This window comes from Madurella fahalii (assembly GCF_045866475.1).
Source record: "Madurella fahalii IFM 68171 DNA, scaffold_4, whole genome shotgun sequence".
Taxonomy (NCBI): domain Eukaryota; kingdom Fungi; phylum Ascomycota; class Sordariomycetes; order Sordariales; genus Madurella; species Madurella fahalii.
The window spans coordinates 3,203,915-3,221,507 of NW_027263974.1; the positions used below are offsets into that span (position 1 = coordinate 3,203,915).

At 53.9% G+C, this 17,593-nt stretch overlaps 7 protein-coding genes and 1 non-coding gene across 8 annotated transcripts; 6 read left to right on the forward strand and 2 right to left on the reverse strand.

Moving 5' to 3' along the window:
• Positions 1-4,224: 4,224 nt before the first annotated feature.
• MFIFM68171_07929 (High-affinity glucose transporter) lies at positions 4,225-5,652 on the forward strand (the record flags this gene model as incomplete). Its single annotated transcript, XM_071063349.1, has 4 exons — positions 4,225-4,271; positions 4,348-4,752; positions 4,841-5,224; positions 5,313-5,652. 4 exons carry the CDS (start codon positions 4,225-4,227, stop codon positions 5,650-5,652), a joined length of 1,176 nt encoding a protein of 391 aa, XP_070919450.1.
• Positions 5,653-5,730: 78 nt separating this feature from the next.
• Positions 5,731-5,958, forward strand: MFIFM68171_07930 (uncharacterized protein; the record flags this gene model as incomplete). Its single annotated transcript, XM_071063350.1, has 1 exon — positions 5,731-5,958. One exon carries the CDS (start codon positions 5,731-5,733, stop codon positions 5,956-5,958), a length of 228 nt encoding a protein of 75 aa, XP_070919451.1.
• Positions 5,959-6,701: 743 nt separating this feature from the next.
• Positions 6,702-9,136, reverse strand: MFIFM68171_07931 (uncharacterized protein; the record flags this gene model as incomplete). The annotated part of the gene is made up of 3 exons (XM_071063351.1): positions 6,702-8,831; positions 8,913-9,067; positions 9,121-9,136. The coding sequence occupies 3 exons, from the start codon at positions 9,134-9,136 to the stop codon at positions 6,702-6,704; spliced, it is 2,301 nt and encodes a 766-aa protein (XP_070919452.1).
• Positions 9,137-10,140: 1,004 nt separating this feature from the next.
• On the forward strand, positions 10,141-12,533 carry MFIFM68171_07932 (beta-glucosidase; the record flags this gene model as incomplete). Its single annotated transcript, XM_071063352.1, has 2 exons — positions 10,141-10,537; positions 10,597-12,533. 2 exons carry the CDS (start codon positions 10,141-10,143, stop codon positions 12,531-12,533), a joined length of 2,334 nt encoding a protein of 777 aa, XP_070919453.1.
• Positions 12,534-12,623: 90 nt separating this feature from the next.
• MP_IFM68171_r68 lies at positions 12,624-12,739 on the forward strand. The gene has a single exon (XR_011606014.1). It is a non-coding gene; the product is annotated as a 5S ribosomal RNA (ribosomal RNA).
• A 298-nt stretch (positions 12,740-13,037) lies between these two features.
• On the reverse strand, positions 13,038-14,138 carry MFIFM68171_07933 (uncharacterized protein; the record flags this gene model as incomplete). The annotated part of the gene is made up of 1 exon (XM_071063353.1): positions 13,038-14,138. The coding sequence occupies one exon, from the start codon at positions 14,136-14,138 to the stop codon at positions 13,038-13,040; it is 1,101 nt and encodes a 366-aa protein (XP_070919454.1).
• A 1,183-nt stretch (positions 14,139-15,321) lies between these two features.
• Positions 15,322-16,117, forward strand: MFIFM68171_07934 (cellulase; the record flags this gene model as incomplete). The annotated part of the gene is made up of 3 exons (XM_071063354.1): positions 15,322-15,376; positions 15,431-15,772; positions 15,831-16,117. 3 exons carry the CDS (start codon positions 15,322-15,324, stop codon positions 16,115-16,117), a joined length of 684 nt encoding a protein of 227 aa, XP_070919455.1.
• Positions 16,118-16,933: 816 nt separating this feature from the next.
• MFIFM68171_07935 (uncharacterized protein) lies at positions 16,934-17,110 on the forward strand (the record flags this gene model as incomplete). Its single annotated transcript, XM_071063355.1, has 1 exon — positions 16,934-17,110. The coding sequence occupies one exon, from the start codon at positions 16,934-16,936 to the stop codon at positions 17,108-17,110; it is 177 nt and encodes a 58-aa protein (XP_070919456.1).
• Between the last annotated feature and the right edge of the window lie 483 nt (positions 17,111-17,593).

The window sequence follows — 17,593 nt, forward strand, 5'->3', positions numbered from 1 at the left end:
GCCGTGGGCCCATTTTCTTTCGCACCATATGTAGGGCCGTCCTGGCCGTTGCTCCTTAGACAGGACAATCAATTCAGCACTTTTCTTCACACTTGTTGCAAGCTCAATTGACGAGCTTTCTTTGCGTGCAAAGCGATCTCCCTCTGAGCAGAGGGAGCTCTATCTGCACATGTTGTTTTGACCTTGTTTAGGCTGCAGGGACCCGACTTGTGGTGGTGTCGCCTGGCCTGTCTTGTCTATCTTGTCTATCTGGCATTTGGCCGTCTTTCGCCCTCCCTTCTTGTTGTTGTGTGTGTAGGTGTGTGTTCCCGCACCATTTCAATATTTCAAGCGCAAATTCAGGTCTATCAAGCGTATCGCCCTCAACAAGTAAAGAGCAGCCAATCGGCTTATAAACATAAAAAACCTGAGGCGTAAGGAACCGATATTGATGGAGGTAAGCCGACTTGCCTAAGCTATGTCATAGAACCTGCTAACGCCCCTGAATTCAGGGGGCCTATTCTGATAAGTCGTCTCTTGCTACTGCCCCGGATACCCCTAATGGCTAGGTTTTTCGCACCCCAGAGAGCAAATACAACAAGGAGGTTGTCAATATCCAAGCCCACGTCAAAGGCTGAGATTACAGTTATAGTATAGGGGATAATATAGATAGAGGGGAGGTCCTCCTTAGTAATCATAACCAGGGATCCCAATACCCCGCGCTAAGGATATAGAGCTAATAGCTATATCTGGGCTCTGGAGGAGGGCCTGGCTCCCTGCTATCGCCCTGGCACTTTTTTTCTTCAGGATAACGCCAAAATCCATGTGGCAGGTAAGACGAAGGATTGGCTTGAACAGCACGGAATCTAAAGACCCTGTCAAAAAGTAGAGTCACACTCGCCTTGGCGCCCCCGCCCACTTTACTGCCCTCCTTACAAAAACAGCCATAACACAGTCAAAACTCGGCCAAATTGAACTCAGACTTGATCAAATTGATGGTATTTGACTAAGCTTCAATATTTGGTATACCAGCGGTGTATCTTACGTACTGCAGCCAGGCGCCTGGGCATAGACTTGATCAGCCTATCTATTAAGTCCTGGGGCACCTTATCCCATACATCCTTCAGGGCCGCTTCTACCTTTGCGATATTGGCCTCATTTTTCTTGAGTAAATATAGTCCAGGGTAGTTCCTACGTAGGATTCCTTCATTTTCTTCCAGACGTGCTCAATCGGGTTCAAATCTGGACTGTGGGAAGGGTGTTCCATTACCCAGATTCCATGCCACTCGAGCCATTCCTTCGTCTTGTCTGCCATGTGGATTTTGGCGTTATCCTGAAGAAAAAAAGTACCAGGGCGATAGTACGGAGCCAGACCTTCCTCCAGAGCCCAGATATAGCTATTAGCTGTATATTCATGGCACGGGGCGTCGAGATCCCTGGTCATGATTACCAAGGGAGATCTCCCACCCACCCATATCATCCCCCATACTATGATTGTAATCTCAGACTTAACGTGGGCCTGAATATTAACAACCTCCTTGTCGTACTTGGTCTCTGGGGTTCGAAAAACCCAGCCATTAGGCGTATCTGGGGCCGTAGCAACAGACGATTCATCAGAGTATGCCCCCTAAATTTAGAAGCAATTAGCAGGCTCCTAAAGACGACCTATACAAGCCGGCTTACCTCTATCAATATAGCCTCCTCGCGCCTCAATCTTTTTGTATACGCGAGCCGATTGGCTGCCCTCTGATAGTTAAGGGCAATACGCTTGATAGAACGGAATTTGCATCTAAAATGCTTGCCCAAGACCTTACGTAGTGTGTTCCGACTGACCCCAATAAGGCAGTTTCTAATCAGAGCAGCCCAGCTCATTCGGGGGTTCCTTTTTACCATCTGAACCATATATCGGGCTTGTTGAGGGCTGAGCTTCCTTAGACAGCCACTGCGAGGTACGCTTTCGACGGTATTGCGGGTGTAGAAGCGCTTGACGGTACGGGATACACAGGCTGGACTGCAGTCAAAGTTGGCAGCCAAGACCTTACGGGGAACCCCAGCCATTCGAGCGGCAACAATTGCAGCCCGCTCTTCCGTAGTAAGAAACTTCCTTTTTCCACTGATAGAGCGGACATTGGGAGACAATTCTATGCCGAAAGCTCTCATTTTGACCGGTAATTGACGAAGTTGTGGCTGTTTGAAGATTGTGGGTAGTATTGGGAAAACGCGTTGTGGGACGCGGTCGCGTCGGTTAAGTGGGGAGTGTGACTCGACTTTTTGACAGGGACTGTAGGTGATAGAACACCCCGCCCACAGTCCAGATTTAAACCCGATTGAGCACGTCTAGAAGAAAATGAAGGAAATCCTACGTAGGGACTTTCCAGACCTACGCTTACTTAAGAAAAACGAGGCTAATATCGCAAAGGTAGAAGCGGCCCTGAGGGAGGCGTGGGATAGGATGCCCCAGGACTTGATAGATAGGCTGATCCAGTCTATGCCTAGGCGCCTGGCTGCAGTGCGTAAGGTACAAGGCTAGTATACCAAGTATTGAAGCCCAGTCAAATACCTTCAATTTGATCAAGTCCGCATTCAATTTGGCCTACTTTTGACTGTGTTGTGGCTGTTCCTGTAAGGAGAGTATCAAAGTGGGTGTGGGGCGCCAAGTGTGACTCTACTTTTTGACTAACTTTTAGGTGTTTTGTGCAATACCATCCAATATTAATAACACTGCGCTACGTATAGGCCACAGCCTCTGGGGGATTATGCGATTTAATCGGCTTGTTGAAGTAAGTCCCCGCAGGTCTGATTCTTCTGGTTTTGTGTGGACCACGTGGTGTACTGCACCTTACATTCACCGATGGTCCGCCTCCGACCTGCCGCAGCCGAAGAGTCGGTTACCTCACTGTTTGCTACCTCTTGGGACGACCCTTGAGCACCCGGGATTACAGCCCTTGGTTCTTTTTCGCATCAGCTATCATGTGCGCCTCTAGCGTCCTGTACAAAGCCACGGTAAAGCGGATCTAGAGGGCGCGTTGAGGACTGAAGGTACCTTAAGTATCTAGTATGCTGGCAATCAGAAGTAACTATTTCAATCATCCCCAGTATACAGCCATTTTTGCATCACAGCCTCTTTCCTCCAGCTGGCTGGTTGCTTTTTCTTTTTTTTTTTTTTTTTTTTTTGTTTTTTTCTCTTTCTCTTTTTTTCTCTTTTCGCTTTCTCTTTTTTTCTCTTTTCTCTTTCTCTTTTTTCTCTTTTCTCTTTTTCTTTTCTTTTTCTTTTCTTTTTCTTTTCTTTTTCTTTTCTTTTTCTTTTCTTTTTCTTTTCTTTTTCTTTTCTTTTTTTCTCTCCCTCCTTTTCTCTCTTTCTCTCTCTCTCTCTCTTTTTTTTTTTTTTTCTTTCCCTTTCTATCTCTTTCCCTGTGAAATGGTAGCTTAGATGTCGCGGGAGAGTATTGTTCTTCAGTGCACATGTCGACGCTGACAGCTTCGCATCTGACACTGGCAAGTCAGTCTCGCTTCAACCTTCCCAACCCGTACTACGACCAAGAAATACGCGCAGGAAGCCGCCGTCCGGGAAACACGGTGCTAGACTATATTTATTATCCATCAGATGTTGCATCCATGATCCGCCATCCAACACAACTAAAGTTCAGGGCCGACTCCTTAGTAAGTGGGCAGCCACTGCCGGGCCCGCCCGGCCACATTCAGCAACTATCCAGAGACACCAAGCTTCCTTGGTGCTATCCGGAGCCGCCGGGGAACAACTACCCCCCCTCCGATGGTCGTGACCCCACACGTATCCACACATATCCACACATATCCACACAGTGAGCCTGCAGCAAGAGCTGAGTGGCGGCTCTGGAAGCGCACGAATCAAATTACTTTCCGTGCCAAGACCGGAAGCAAACAGGGCCTAGCCATCGATGGGGATACGGCTAGGCGTGTAGGTTCCCCAATGCAACAATGCAGCCAGCTTGCAGAAGTGTCTGTTTACACGGGACGAGTTGGAGAGAATTGGGACTTCAGCAGGGATATGGGAGAGGACCGGGGAGGCGGTTCTGAGGTGTGCGGCAGATCGCTGCCATGTGCGTGGCGATCGGCACAACCAACCCCGAGACGCCTATGAATTTGCATTATATAAGTGAGATCCGTCAGCGGCGATCAAGTCTAGATTCCCAAACCTCTCCGCTGGCTACCGGAAAGTCGGAATCGTGACGGGCCGAAATTCTGGGTACGCTCCGGTTGGCAACCATGGGCAAGGCCTTCAACATCTGCCTCGCGGCTTTTGCCGCCTCAGGGTATGCCGCGCCGACGACTTGGTCTTCTCTCTGCCAGGTAGACGAGTAGGTATGCTGACAGAAAATGTTACCACAGGTCGTTCCTCTTTGGCTACGACTCGGGCGTCATGACCGATGTCATCGCATCCCCCGATTTCCTCGAGTTTTTCCACACCAGTCCTGGAACCCCGATTATCGGAGCCATCAACAGCACTTTCTCGGGAGGAGCCGTATTTGGCTCGCTGATGGGAGGTCTTACAATGGACAGGTTCGGGCGGAGAAAGACAATCATGATTGGGGCCATGATCGCCGTTGTCGGGGCCGTCCTGCAAGCCGCCGCCCAGAATCTCGCCATGATCCTCGTCGGCCGCATCATTGCCGGCTGGGCAGTCGGGCTTCTGAGCATGTCGGTCCCCGTCTACCAGTCAGAGTGTGCCCACCCCAAAATCAGAGGCTTGATCGTCGGCTTGTCGCAGCAGATGATTGGCGTAGGATTTATCTTGTAGGTTCTATCCGCCCGGGCAGTTTGTGAGCGCTGCACGGTGTGTATAGGGGTGGTACTCAAGCTAATTATCTGAATCTTCCTCCAGCTCCACGTGGGTTGGATACGGATCCGCACACGCCGAGGGAGGCCTAGGCCAGTTCCAATGGCGATTCCCGCTTGCCTTCCAGGCCCTGCCTGCTGCCATTCTCGTGTGCGGCATCATGTTCTTTCCGGAGTCTCCCCGCCACCTCATGGAGACGGATCACGAGGAGGAGGCGATGCGCGTCCTCCGTAAGCTCCATTACGATGGCACCAACGAGCTCTGGATCCAGCAGGAGTATCACGACATCAAAACCACCATTGCCGCAGAAAAAGCCATCACCGCCCCTGGGTGGAGGATCATGTTCACTGTTCCCCAGTGGCGAACACGGCTCATGCACGGTGTCGCCGTCCAAGTCCTTACCCAATTCACCGCCATCAACGTTATCGGGTATGCAACAGCAGCGGGTGGATTGTTTGAGAGTGTTTTGTAATGTACCGTACCTATCAGCCAGTCGCTAACATTGTGCTCTTAACAGGTATTACCAGACGCAGATGTACCATGCCCTGGGGATAGCGGGCAACCGTGCCCTTCTTGTGGCGGGCATCTACAACTGCGTTGGCCCCCTCGCCAATCTGGTGTTCATCATCTTCGTCATCGACCGTGTCGGCCGCCGTCGGCCCCTCTTATGGGGTACCGTGGCCATCGCCGTCGCGTTCATCTGCGAGGCGGCCATCAACAGCCAGATCGATCCGCTAAACCCTTCACAGGGGCTCTCCATCGCCGGCATCTTCTTCCTATTCTGCGTCACTGCCATCTTTTCCCTCTCCTGGGGCCCCATCTCGTGGGTGTACATGTCCGAGGTCATGCCCATGTAGATCCGTGCTCGCGGCAACGCCTTTGCTACTGGTATTGGTAACTGGCTCGTGGCGACCTTTTGGTCGCAGCTGTCACCGATGGCGCTCAAGGAGCTTTCGTGGAAGTTTTACTTCTTGTTCGTTGCCTGGGATGTTCTCGTCACCATACCAATCGTCTTTTTCTTCTTCAAGGAGACGAAGCAGCTCTCGTTGGAGGAAATTGACGTCTTGTTCGGCGATAGGGCGACGGGAACTCTTGCCAAGGATCACGATAAGAGCGATTTGGCTCAGCCGGAGCATGAAGGTAGGCTTGAAAAGGAGGCATGATAAAGGTTCGGGTCCGTGTAAGAATTTAGCATGTACTTTGTATGCCATAAACCAGATGTATAGGAGCATGGAGTAGTAATGCCATGTTCCTATAATTACTTCTGCCCCCAATGCCAGAAGTTCCAGCAATATTACCATCTTTTAGTTGAATGCGGCAAGATCTGTGGTCGGTGACCAAAGGAGGTATGGCTGCTTATGAGTAGCACTCGGTAAAGAGATATCCTAGTCTTGTCCAATGTGGCCCTGTTTATGCACAATACGTCAAGTTAATCCATGTCGCATGGTATCTTGCAGTGGTGGTCCTGTTAAGCAAGTAGTCTCTGCTCTCTAGCACAGCCTGATAGAGGGATACTGTGACACTGCAGGGGGCGAAAAGGCGGCTCAGGAATAGAGCGTTGATAGGAGAAAAGAAGAGAAAGTGTGCCTTGTTCAGATCCCAATATCTGGGAGACTTTGAGCGGTATATATCAAAAGAGATCCCCTGCAGCTAACTGCGCTCTAACTCTTGGGCCAGGTGGGGTATGAGCTGTGAGATTACACGTAGATAAGCCCTTGTGGATTCAATGCAAGAGGTGGAGCGCAGATCGAAGGGTTGCCCTGGCTTCTGCCCCGCATCTGGCATGTTTCTGAGATCCCAGGCACTGCTCCTCCGCCATAATCATCAGGAAAGCGGATCGGAAGGGCACGTGGAGGACTGAAGGTAAGTAGTATACTAGCAAGCAGAAGCATTTAAATCTCAATGCCTATGCGCTAACAACAGTGATTACAGAGTTGCCCTTCAGCACATCACTCCCAGCGACCTCCCCGTGCTTCACCTCTAACGTGCCGACCGTCTTGCCCTCACCGTCGACCAACACGGCCTTGGCACCTTCGGCAGCAAAGTAACTCCTCACCTCCACATCACGGGTATAGTCGTAGACCGTCCTCTTCTCGCCCTCCTTGCCCAGGACCAACAGCGTGTTAGGACGGACATACAATGGCAAGGTACCGAAAGTGTGCGTCTCGGTGAACCATCCTGGGCCGGCCTTGATCTCCCCAGAAAAGAAATTTGTCCACTTTCCCTTGGGCAGGTAGAATTGAACAGTCCCATCCTCCTCAAAAACCGGTGCCACGAGCAGGCTATCACCAAGCATGAACTGGCGATCCAGCGTCCACGCGGTCGGATCGTCAGGGAACTCGATACACATCGCCCTCAAGCTAAGCGGAACCCCATTCTTGACGCACTCCTGTGCCTGCGAGAACAAGTAAGGCATCAGGCGGGCTTTGAGATGGGTCCACTTGCGCAGCGTTGCCGAGCAGCCCTCGTCCGAAGTGTCATCGTTGTCCACCGTCCACGGTACCCGGTACGAGTTGGAACCGTGAAGGCGCGAGTGCGAGCAGAGCAGCCCGAAGGCCACCCAGCGCTTATAGATCCAGGGCGGCGGGTACCCCTCGAAGCCGCCAATATCGACGCTCCAAAATGCAAAGCCCGACAGGCCGAGAGACAGCCCGCCACGGAGCGACTCGGCCATGGCCTCGGGCGTTGACTCACAGTCGCCCCCCCAGGTGAGAGGGAACCGCTGGGTGCCCGCCGTGGCGGCGCGAGCAAAGAGGACGGCCTCGTTGGTGCCGTAGCGCTTTTGGAGCGTCTCGTACACGAGCTTGTTGTAGATGAAGGCGTAGTAGTTGTGCATGCGCTTCGGGTCCACCGACGGATCAAACCACTGGACGTCCTCGGAAGGGATGCGCTCTCCAAAGTCGGTCTTGATGCTGTCGACGCCCATGTCGAACAACTTTTCCAGGCAGCCGACGAACCAGGCGCAGGCGTCCGGGTTGGTGAAATCGACGATGCCCATGCCCGTCTGCCACAGGTCCCATTGGAACACGTCGCCGTTCTTGCGCTTGAGGAGGTAGCCCTTAGCCGCGGCCTCGGCAAATACGGGCGACGCCTGACCGAGGTACGGATTCGTCCACACGCAGACCTTCTTGACGATGCCGTCGGCCTTGAGGCGCGTGATCTGGCCCTTGGGGTCTGGGAACATGTCTTGGTCAAATTCAAAGTCGCACCACTGGAAGGCCTTGAGCCAGAAGCAGTCAAAGTGGAACACCTCGACCGGTATGTCACGCGCCTTCATGCCCGAGAGGAAGCTGTTGACCGTCTTCTCGTCGTAAGACGTGGTGAACGAGGTGCTAAGCCACAAGCCAAAGGACCAGCTCGGCACGCCACCCGGCGCTCCGGTCAAGATGGAGTATTTGTGGAGGATCTCCCGCGGAGACGGCCCGTAGATGATAAACCAGCGAAGCCTCTGCCCCTCGACGCTGGTCTGGACACGGCAGCACCGTTCGCTTCCAACTTCGAGTTCTACACGTTCGGGCGTATCAATGAATACGCCGTAACCGCGCGAGCTCATCCAGAAGCTGACGTTTTTGTATGCCTGGTCCGAGGAAGTTCCCCCGTCTGCGTTCCACAAATCGACTTTTTGGCCAACCTTGTTGAAGGGACCGAAGCGCTCACCGAGACCGTGGACCGACTCGCCAACACTGAGGGTGGTTTGGGTGAAAATGTAATGCTTAAAGTTGCGCATGTCGGCGAGCTGCATGGGGTTGCTCGGCGCCGGTGCGTAAGCCAAACCCACGGAGCGGTTCAGGAGGGTGGTCAGGGGCTTCTTGCTGCCAGTCGGGTGGAACGAGATGTCGAACTCATGTGGCTTGCCACTAACGGCTGCTGAAAGACCACCGGCTGACAGCGTGGTGCCCGTCTCGTTCTCTGTGATCTTGGCATCGACACCGGGCCGCCCAGCAGGGAAGAGATCAAAGTTGGGACCGCGGCGAACGGCTCCTTGCCAATGAGTAGTCTCGACAGAGATGACCCCGTCAAAGGCGGCCTCGATATCCTAGACATGCCCTGTTAGAGCAAATGCCGGCTTCCTAGGCATAGGGTTGTCCCCTCGTGTTCAACTTGAACCACAACATACAATGCTGAGTGTGCTAAGATTCAACGTATCACCGCGCGTCATAATCTTTCTTGTTGGGCACAGGAGACTAATTCCCTTGCCCGAGGGCGTGCGAGTGATGCGGTATACCTCCTCGGCGTACTCGATCCGCACGCCCTCCGCCACGAGCCATTGACCTAGGAGGCAATTAGAAATAAGTATTGATGGACGTGAGAACAACTTGACTTACCATCACGGAACCTCATCGTCAATGAAGCACAACTGTCGAAGTTGCAACACTCAAAATAGACAAGTCTGATGAAAACGGGAAGTTGCTAACTACTGGTCCACCACGAACGCGAGCAGTGATGCGGCAGATTTCTCTAGAAGCAGCATTGTCCTCTTGAGTCTCTTTGGAGATGTTGCCCCTATTGAAAATCCTCAAACCCCGGGATCCTCACTGGTGGTGGGTTAAGCTGCGGGGTTCGGTTGACCCCGAGCCGGTGAGATATCCGCACGAAGGGGCTTGTCGCCAGACCTCAACACCTGTCGCGCCCGCATGTTGTCCTCGATGTGGTGTCACACCCCCATTGTCCTCGGGGTATCGGCCTAATTCTCAACGAGATACGATTGGTGGAACTCGATGGGAAACGAAAAGACCGAGATAAGCGAGCGAAGGTGGAGAATCTGGTGGTTGGAGAGCCAAGATGCCGCCGAGGCGATGGCAGGGTTTCTCCAACCCCCAACCTCCCCTTCCCCCCCCCTTTTCCCCCCAAAAAAGCCCATCCAATGCACACTCCTTTCAGCACAGTATCTTCACACGGCCTGCCTTGTGGAGGTTGGCATGGGATTCTTATGATGGGAATATTGACCGGTCCAGAGAAAAGCGTTTGCCCCGGAGGGACCTGGGATTCAAGTCTTGTTGTTCGAATCGGATTTCATCCCAAGAGATGGCACCACGGCCCGGCAGCCGTTGATCGGCTCCACGACGACGCCCCTGACGATCCGCCCAGTTATTTCTTAGGGCATCTTCACCGGGCACTAATCCCACACCCCGCCCCCCAACTCCTCTTATGAAGGCTTCGTAGATACATCGCCGCATCACCGAGATTAGAACTTTATTGTTCACTTGCCGACATAAAGACAGAGAATTCCTCTCATCATGGCCAACTCATCTATGTCGCGCTCGAACCCCCCCCCCCCCCCCCGATGCGCATGCCCGACTTGACTGTGACTCTTCTCTACCCGTTCAGAACTCAGGACAAGGACAATGAGATTCTCGTTTTCGGCGCTGGTTCTTGCGGCAACAGCTGTAGCTTCGGATAAGGGACGTCCCAGTCTGAAGCATGCTGTCTACAAGAACCCCAAGGCCTCGGTCGATGCCCGCGTCGCCGACCTTCTTTCGAGAATGACTATCGAGGAGAAGGCGTCACAACTTCTGCAGGGAGACATTCGCAACTGGATGAACGAGACGACCAATGCCCTCAATCAGACCGGTCTGGCATGGAGCACTAGGGACAGGGGAAGTGCATTCTACGTTGGCGTTCCCGTCCCAAACGAGTGGCTCCTGGAGCACATCAGGACGGCCCAGGAGTACATTCAAAAAGACACTTATCTCGGCATCCCTGCATTTGTACAGACTGAGGGCATCCACGGCTTCCTCGCTCGTACGCCCCCCTAGTCTAAGGCATCAGGATAACCGCAGTACTAACCAGGATTCTCACAGATAATGCCACCATTTTCAACTCTCCAATCGCCCACGCTTGCTCCTGGAATCCGTCCTTGGTCGAGGAGATGGGTGTTGCCATTGCCAAAGAGGCCCGCGCCATCGGCGTCAACCAACTCTTTGCGCCCGTTGTTGATCTGGCACGTGAACTCCGCCACGGTCGTGTCGAGGAGACTTACGGTGAGGACGGCTTCCTCGCCGGAGAGTTTGGTTATGCCTATGTCAAGGGCGCCCAGTCGGTGGGCGTTAGCGCCATGGTCAAGCATTTTGCAGCCTTTGGCATTACGGAGCAGGGTCTTAACACGGGCCCCGCCCACGGCGGCGAGAGAGAGTTGCGGACCACATTCCTCCCCGGTTACAAGCGTGCCATCATGGACGGGAATGCGTTTTCCATCATGACGGCTTACCACAGTTATGATGGCATCCCAGCGGTGTCAGATCCCCACCTGCTCACCGACATCTTGCGGGATGAATGGGGGTACAAATACTACACCATGACCGACGCAGGCGCCTCGGACCGACTCTGCAATGATTTCAAGATGTGTGCCTCAAACCCCATTGACAAGCACGCCATTGTCCAATACATCCTCCCAGCGGGCGGCGACTCGGAAATGGGAGGCGGTTCCTACTCGTTCGAGCTAATCCCCGAGCTGGTGGCAAGCGGCAAACTCGAGGAGGAAGTCGTTAACAGGGCCGTGTCGCGCGTTCTCAGGGCCAAGCTTGAGCTCGGCCTGTTTGAGACGCCCTTCTCGGGCCTCCCGATAGCAGAAGCAAACAAAGTAATCCACGCCCCGGACCATGTCGCCCTCGCCAAGAAGCTGGACGAGGAGTCCATTGTGCTCCTCGAGAACCACAACAACATCCTCCCCCTTCCCAAGGACGCCTCCATCGCCGTCATCGGGCCCATGGCGCACGGCTTCATGAACTATGGCGACTACGTCGTCGCCAACTCGTCGACACGCGGCATCACGCCGCTCGACGGGATCAGATCCCTCAGCACCGGCAGAGTCAGCTATGCCCAGGGCTGCGAGCGCTGGTCAACGTCCGAGTCACTCTTCCCGGAGGCCGTCGCAGCTGCCGAGGCCGCCGACGTGGCCGTCGTCGTGGTCGGCACCTGGTCGCGCGACCAGAACGAGCTCTGGCAGGGCCTCAACGCCACGACGGGCGAGCACGTCGACGTCAACAGCCTCGACCTGGTCGGCGCCCAGGAAGCCCTCGTCCGCGCCATCGTCGCGACCAGCAAGCCCACCGTCGTCGTCTTCTCCTCGGGCAAGCCCGTCACGGCGCCGTGGATCTCCGGAAACGCCGCCGCGCTCGTCCAGCAGTTCTACCCCTCGGAACAGGGGGGTGCCGCGCTGGCGTCGGTGCTATTCGGGGATGTCAACCCCAGCGGGAGGCTCGCGGTTAGCTTCCCCCGTAGCGTCGGGGACTTGCCCGTCTACTACGATCACTTGAACTCTGGCCGCCCGGCGTCCCCCGACGCTGGGGCCGCCTATGAGAATGGGACGCTGGTCTTTGGGCACCAGTATGTCCTGGGCGACCCAAGGCCGCTCTACGAGTTTGGCTATGGCCTGAGTTACTCGTCTTTTGTCTACAGCGATGTCAGCGTGGACAAGCGCACGGTGAGCGAGGGGGCTACTGTGACGATCAGTGTCACGGTCAAGAACACCTCGGGGCGGGATGGCAAGGAAGTTGTGCAGGTCTACGTGAAGGACTTGATAGCCAGCGTTGTGGTGCCGAATATTCAGTTGAAGGGCTTCCAGAAGGTCTTCCTCAAGGCGGGGGAGAGCAAACGCGTGAGTGTTAAGATCCGGATGCGGGATCTGGGCATTTGGAACGCGAGGATGAAGTATGTTGTGGAGCCGGGCGATTTTGTGTTCTTCATCGGGGCTTCGAGCAACGATTTCAGAGGTAATGTCACCGTTACGCTCAAGTAACCGGGGGTAATGTAATCGGGCACAGCCCCTGTTCACCCACAGTAATTAGAGTATAGGAAAGCAAGAAAGAAAAACAAACTCAAAAAAATACATACAACACCAGGGATTCGCTGGTCGTCACCGACCCAGCTACTAGTCTGGCTGTCGCTGGTTTGTCTAGGGGAGAGCGGACGGGATCCCGAATTCTCCAGTGTGTATGGTCGTATGTACTAGGAGACGGTGGGAGAGGGGATCTTATCGTGGCCTACGGAGAGTTTGTCTCGGGTGCGCTGGGGCTCGAGGCTTCTGACCCTGGTATAATTAATACCCACCACCAAAAATAGTCGAATCGTTCCCTTTAGATACAACAAGACGCGTTTTACAACCACTAAGAAATGACGGTCTCCCTGTATTACGAGTATGTTTACTAAATATAGGCAACTCCCTAAGGCACCCTACCTTGCCTAGTAACCTTGCTTACTTTACCTATCCAATACCTTGGTTGAAAGATTCATGATCATGGCATCACTTGCCTCGCTTCATCCCCGGCGCAGTGTCCCTGCGTATCCGCTTAGCCTCGTCCCTTTTGTTGCGTTGGATGTGTGTGAAGCCCATTCGAGGCACTTGAGTTGGTTTCCGACAGGACCTTTTAGGAAACATCAAGAACTCTCTGAGAGGTTCCAAACGCCGCTGTATCCGTCCGGACTGCTTCAGAGGCCCATTGCACGCTTTGAAGACATCGCTTACATTGCCATTGCCGAGGTCGAGTTGTTCCCGCGTGACGGTATAGAGGCCGTCCGGAGAAGTTAGGCTCTCCCCTTTGCCGGGCATCCTGTTCAGGTAAGTCAAAACAAAGGCCGTGTTCTGCATCATGAGCCTGTAGCACGTAGCGGCCTTCCACTCGAACCGGCTCACCTTTGTTGCATATCGCTCGGCGTCCTTGATCCTCAGCAATACGGGAAAAGGGTTTGCCGCAAACGCTTTCACGTTCTCTTCCTCGTCCATCTCCCGTTCAACCAGATCCAGACACCTCATAGCCTTAATGATATTCTCGTTAAGTTCCGACTTCAAATGATACAATATCACCCCCAAGTCTTGCGCCACTGCCCGATCGCCGTATAGCCCACCACTCACCGTTTCAGTCCCCGGCGCTGGATTCGCATGCCATATCTCATGCGAGTAGAAAATCTCCGTTGGGAAAGGAGGGAGATCAGAGGCAGTCCTAGTCCACGCAGACTCCACTCTGAACTGCTCTGGTAGGCCCTCCCCGTTACCATCACCCGCCAACAGGTGGAAAGGGTGGTATTCGTTTACGACAACGCAGTTCTCACACATTAACTCGGGCTCTTGGATGTTATCAATTCCTGGAATCGTGGCCCATTCCTCCCAATACCACTGGCAGTGGACCCTCTGGTACCACTGGACGCAGCAGTCATGCCAAGGGCAGACGTCGAACCCGGCATTGCTGGCGAGGTCGACGAACCGGCGTATGTCAACGCCGCACTCGCAAAGTCTGTCAACTCCGGAGAAGGTGAAATGGTCGGCGTCAGAGGCGGTGAAGGGGGAGGTGGCGCAGAGGCTGCGGACGTCGTGCAGGCTGAAGTGAACTAGGCGTACCCAACACATTTTTGTAGGTTGGAAGGCTCTCGGAACAACTTATCTACGTCGGCGTATTACTCGGGTGGTAGTGGTTGCTGTTGTTCGATCGGATCGTAGCATCATGAAGTTCAAACGTGAGGAGGGAGGAGGAAGGGGGAATGAATCAGGAAGAAAGCGGGCAAGCAAGGGCCTGAAGTATGTTGAAGATGAGTTCTATTGTTAGCTTCTACTGTAACAAGGTCTTTGTGTAGTAGACTCAGAGAGGCCGGTTGTTCCGCTCTGCTGCTTTGTTAGGGTGACTTTGGAGAATTATTCATTGTCCCTAAGTTACAAGTAGTGCCGTACCTGAGATTGTTGAGAGACCGGCAAAGTTCAAGAGGCCAATTGGTTCCCATAGAGAGGGGTCTATGACCTCGGCTGCATTCTCTCCCTTGTTTTCTTTCCCGCACCGTTTCTTTCATGATTCTTTCGAGGCATACCGATTCCGCCAGTGGGTAACAGAAGCCGTCCATGGGCATAAGCGAGTCTGCCTCCGTTACCCAAGTGCCGGCCCTTAGACCGATTCTTAGAAATGGCTAGAAAGACCAAGGCTGCGAAAGATATTACCATGCAGCCGTGGCAGCCCCCAGATCCCGGACGGCCACCTAAGCGTGCCGCCGGCGCTCGACCACCCGGTTTCGCCGGGCAGCAGTTCTTCTTCTTTGGGGCCAGACCCAAGCCGAGATCGTACCCAACGCGCCATTCTTCGGCGTGAGCCCGTGCATCCGCACAACCTTGAATATTGCTATAATATATGAGAGACTGCCGAGGGCGACGGTCGACGGAATGCACCCCAGGTTTCCTAAAGCGAAATGGGCGCGGGCTCATCTACCCCGGATCAGGTGCAACAGGAACCTACTTCGTCTAATTGGCCAAGGGCCCCGTCCAATATATGGACAAAATCCCAAGTGGCTGCTTGCGTTGGGGTGCTTTTACCCGCCGTGCCCTTTATCCGCCTCGGCGGCAGTGCCCCTTGGCGATGACGACGGCAGCAAGAGCCGCTCAAAGGCGGGACGGAAAACACGCTATGTTAGCGAGTATGTCGGGAGGATCCACGTATATAATGCCCTGTCATCCGGGGTCAGTGGAAAATCTCTCGTGGTGTTCCTAGTTGGTGAGGCCCTAAGCGCTCTACAGAAGAATCGTCCGACCCAGGCCCTATCATCAGAAAATGAAGCTGAGCGTTGCCGTCGCGCTGCTCACATCGGCCTTTGCCGAGGCGCACTGTAGGCAGCCCCCGTTTTCTCACGCTCATTGTGCACCGTGACTGACAACTACAGACACCTTCCCCAGCATCGCCAACACACCCGACTGGCAATATGTCCGGACCACGGCCAACTTCCAGAGCAATGGACCCGTGACCGACGTCAACTCGGACGCCATCCGATGCTACGAGCGCAGCCCAGGCGCCGGCGCGCCCGGCGTCTTCAACGTCACGGCCGGCCAGACCCTCAACTACAACGCTAAGGCTTCCATCTCGCACCCTGGTCCCATGGCTGTCTACATCGCCAAGGTCCCGCAAGGCCAGAGCGCCGCAACCTGGGACGGTAAGGGCCAAGTCTGGACCAAGATCTACCAGGACATGCCCCGTCTCGGCGGAAGCATGACATGGCCTTCGCAGGGTATGCTCCAACTCCTCCGTTCACTCCTCAATGTTCAACCCATGCTGACACCCAGAAGGTGCCCGCTCCATCCCGGTCACCATCCCCCGCTGCCTGCAGAACGGCGAGTACCTGCTCCGGGCGGAGCACATTGCACTACACTCGGCCAGCGGCGTCGGTGGAGCGCAATTTTACATCTCTTGCGCGCAGATTAGCGTCAGCGGCGGCTCTGGCTCCTGGAACCCGAGGAACCGTGTCTCGTTCCCCGGCGCCTACCAGGCCAACCACCCCGGTATCATGATCAACATCTATTACCCCGTGCCTACTAGCTACACGCCGCCCGGTCCTGCCGCTGAGACTTGCTAAGGACAATGGGGGTTTGGGGGTTTGCCGAGCGGGAACTTGTGTGTATATGGGACTTGCGTTAAAAGTGTATATATTTCCTTCAATTTCCTGGTTGAACCCCGGTGATCAAATCAAACATCGAGTTGCGCGGACTTCCCGTTCGGTTGGAGCGGTCATGACGGAGCGCTGGATCTATCAAACCTAAGGTAACCACTAGGTTCACAACTCACCCCGCTACAAATAAAGGGAACGCTAAGCCCATGTCCCAATCTGTGACAAAGGATGCTGCAAAACCGAAGTCCGAATAGATTTCCCAATAACGGCAGTGGAGACAAGCAATGGGATAAAGAACCAGTCATCAGATCCTTCCAATCCCGAATCCATTGCCAGAGGCATCAAACAATAGAATTGTGTCTCATCCTCCCAAACACCCCCTCCTCTCCCGCCCCAAAAAAAAAGCGCCCACCTCCACCATGACAAAGCCTTCTCTCATTGATATAACCTTACTAACTTTTAGGATATAAACCTCGTCTACTGATGCCAAACCAGCCTTCCCACTCTCTCCTCATCCACACCAACTCCCAACTTAAGTAGAGCAACCCTACCACTGCTCTGTTACTACTCGCTACGGTGGGGCCAAGCTTGCAATATCCCCCCTCCCCCCAACCAAACCGCCATCTTTCGGATCAAAATAAACTCAAGGTAAGTAGCAAGCAGCAGCCGTAGCAGCAGTAGTACGTTAGTAGTGGTAGCCGCTCTCACCACCCAAACCGCACCGCTCTCACATGCCCTCCTTTCCCCCAAACTAAAGCAAGCAATCAACCAAACAACCCCAAGATGTGCACCGTGGGCTACAACATCTTCAACTGCGGCTGCCGCAGGGAAATCCCCGGCACGCTCACCCCGTGCGAGTACGCCAAGCTGAAGGGGCACATCTGTCCCGACTTCCAGATCAGCGAGGACCCCTCCAAGTCCAAGAAGTTTGACCTGCTCGCATGTATGAAGCACTCTTAGTAGCCGGTGATGTCAAGGTAAGCGACCACTACTGCCTAAGACATACGTACGTACGTACGTCGCACATATAATTATACTTAGGGAAACCGGTTGCAGTATAATGAGGTTTGAAAAATAGGTAAGTATTATAAAAGGGTGAGGCATGAGGTAAGTTATAGAAATAAATTAAAAGAAAAGGAAAAAGAAAACGAAAATAGAGAGAGGGAAGAGAGACCGGAGTTGTGGACTCCCAGCATGCCATACTCGACGAGCAGATAAGTACTAGTAGTTGGAGGTTTCTCACCCCTCATGTGGCCCGCCGCTAGACCGGCGAGCTCTCGCATTCTTTTTCGGATTGATACAGTTATAAGACAGTCAATTAATTAACGAACATGGCCCGCGCTGTGTATGTAAGCCCGAAGATGCCCTTTGCATGTTATCTGCCAGATAATTCCATTTCCTTTTGCTACCAAGTCGTAATGAACATGACCTGACTCTTGGGCC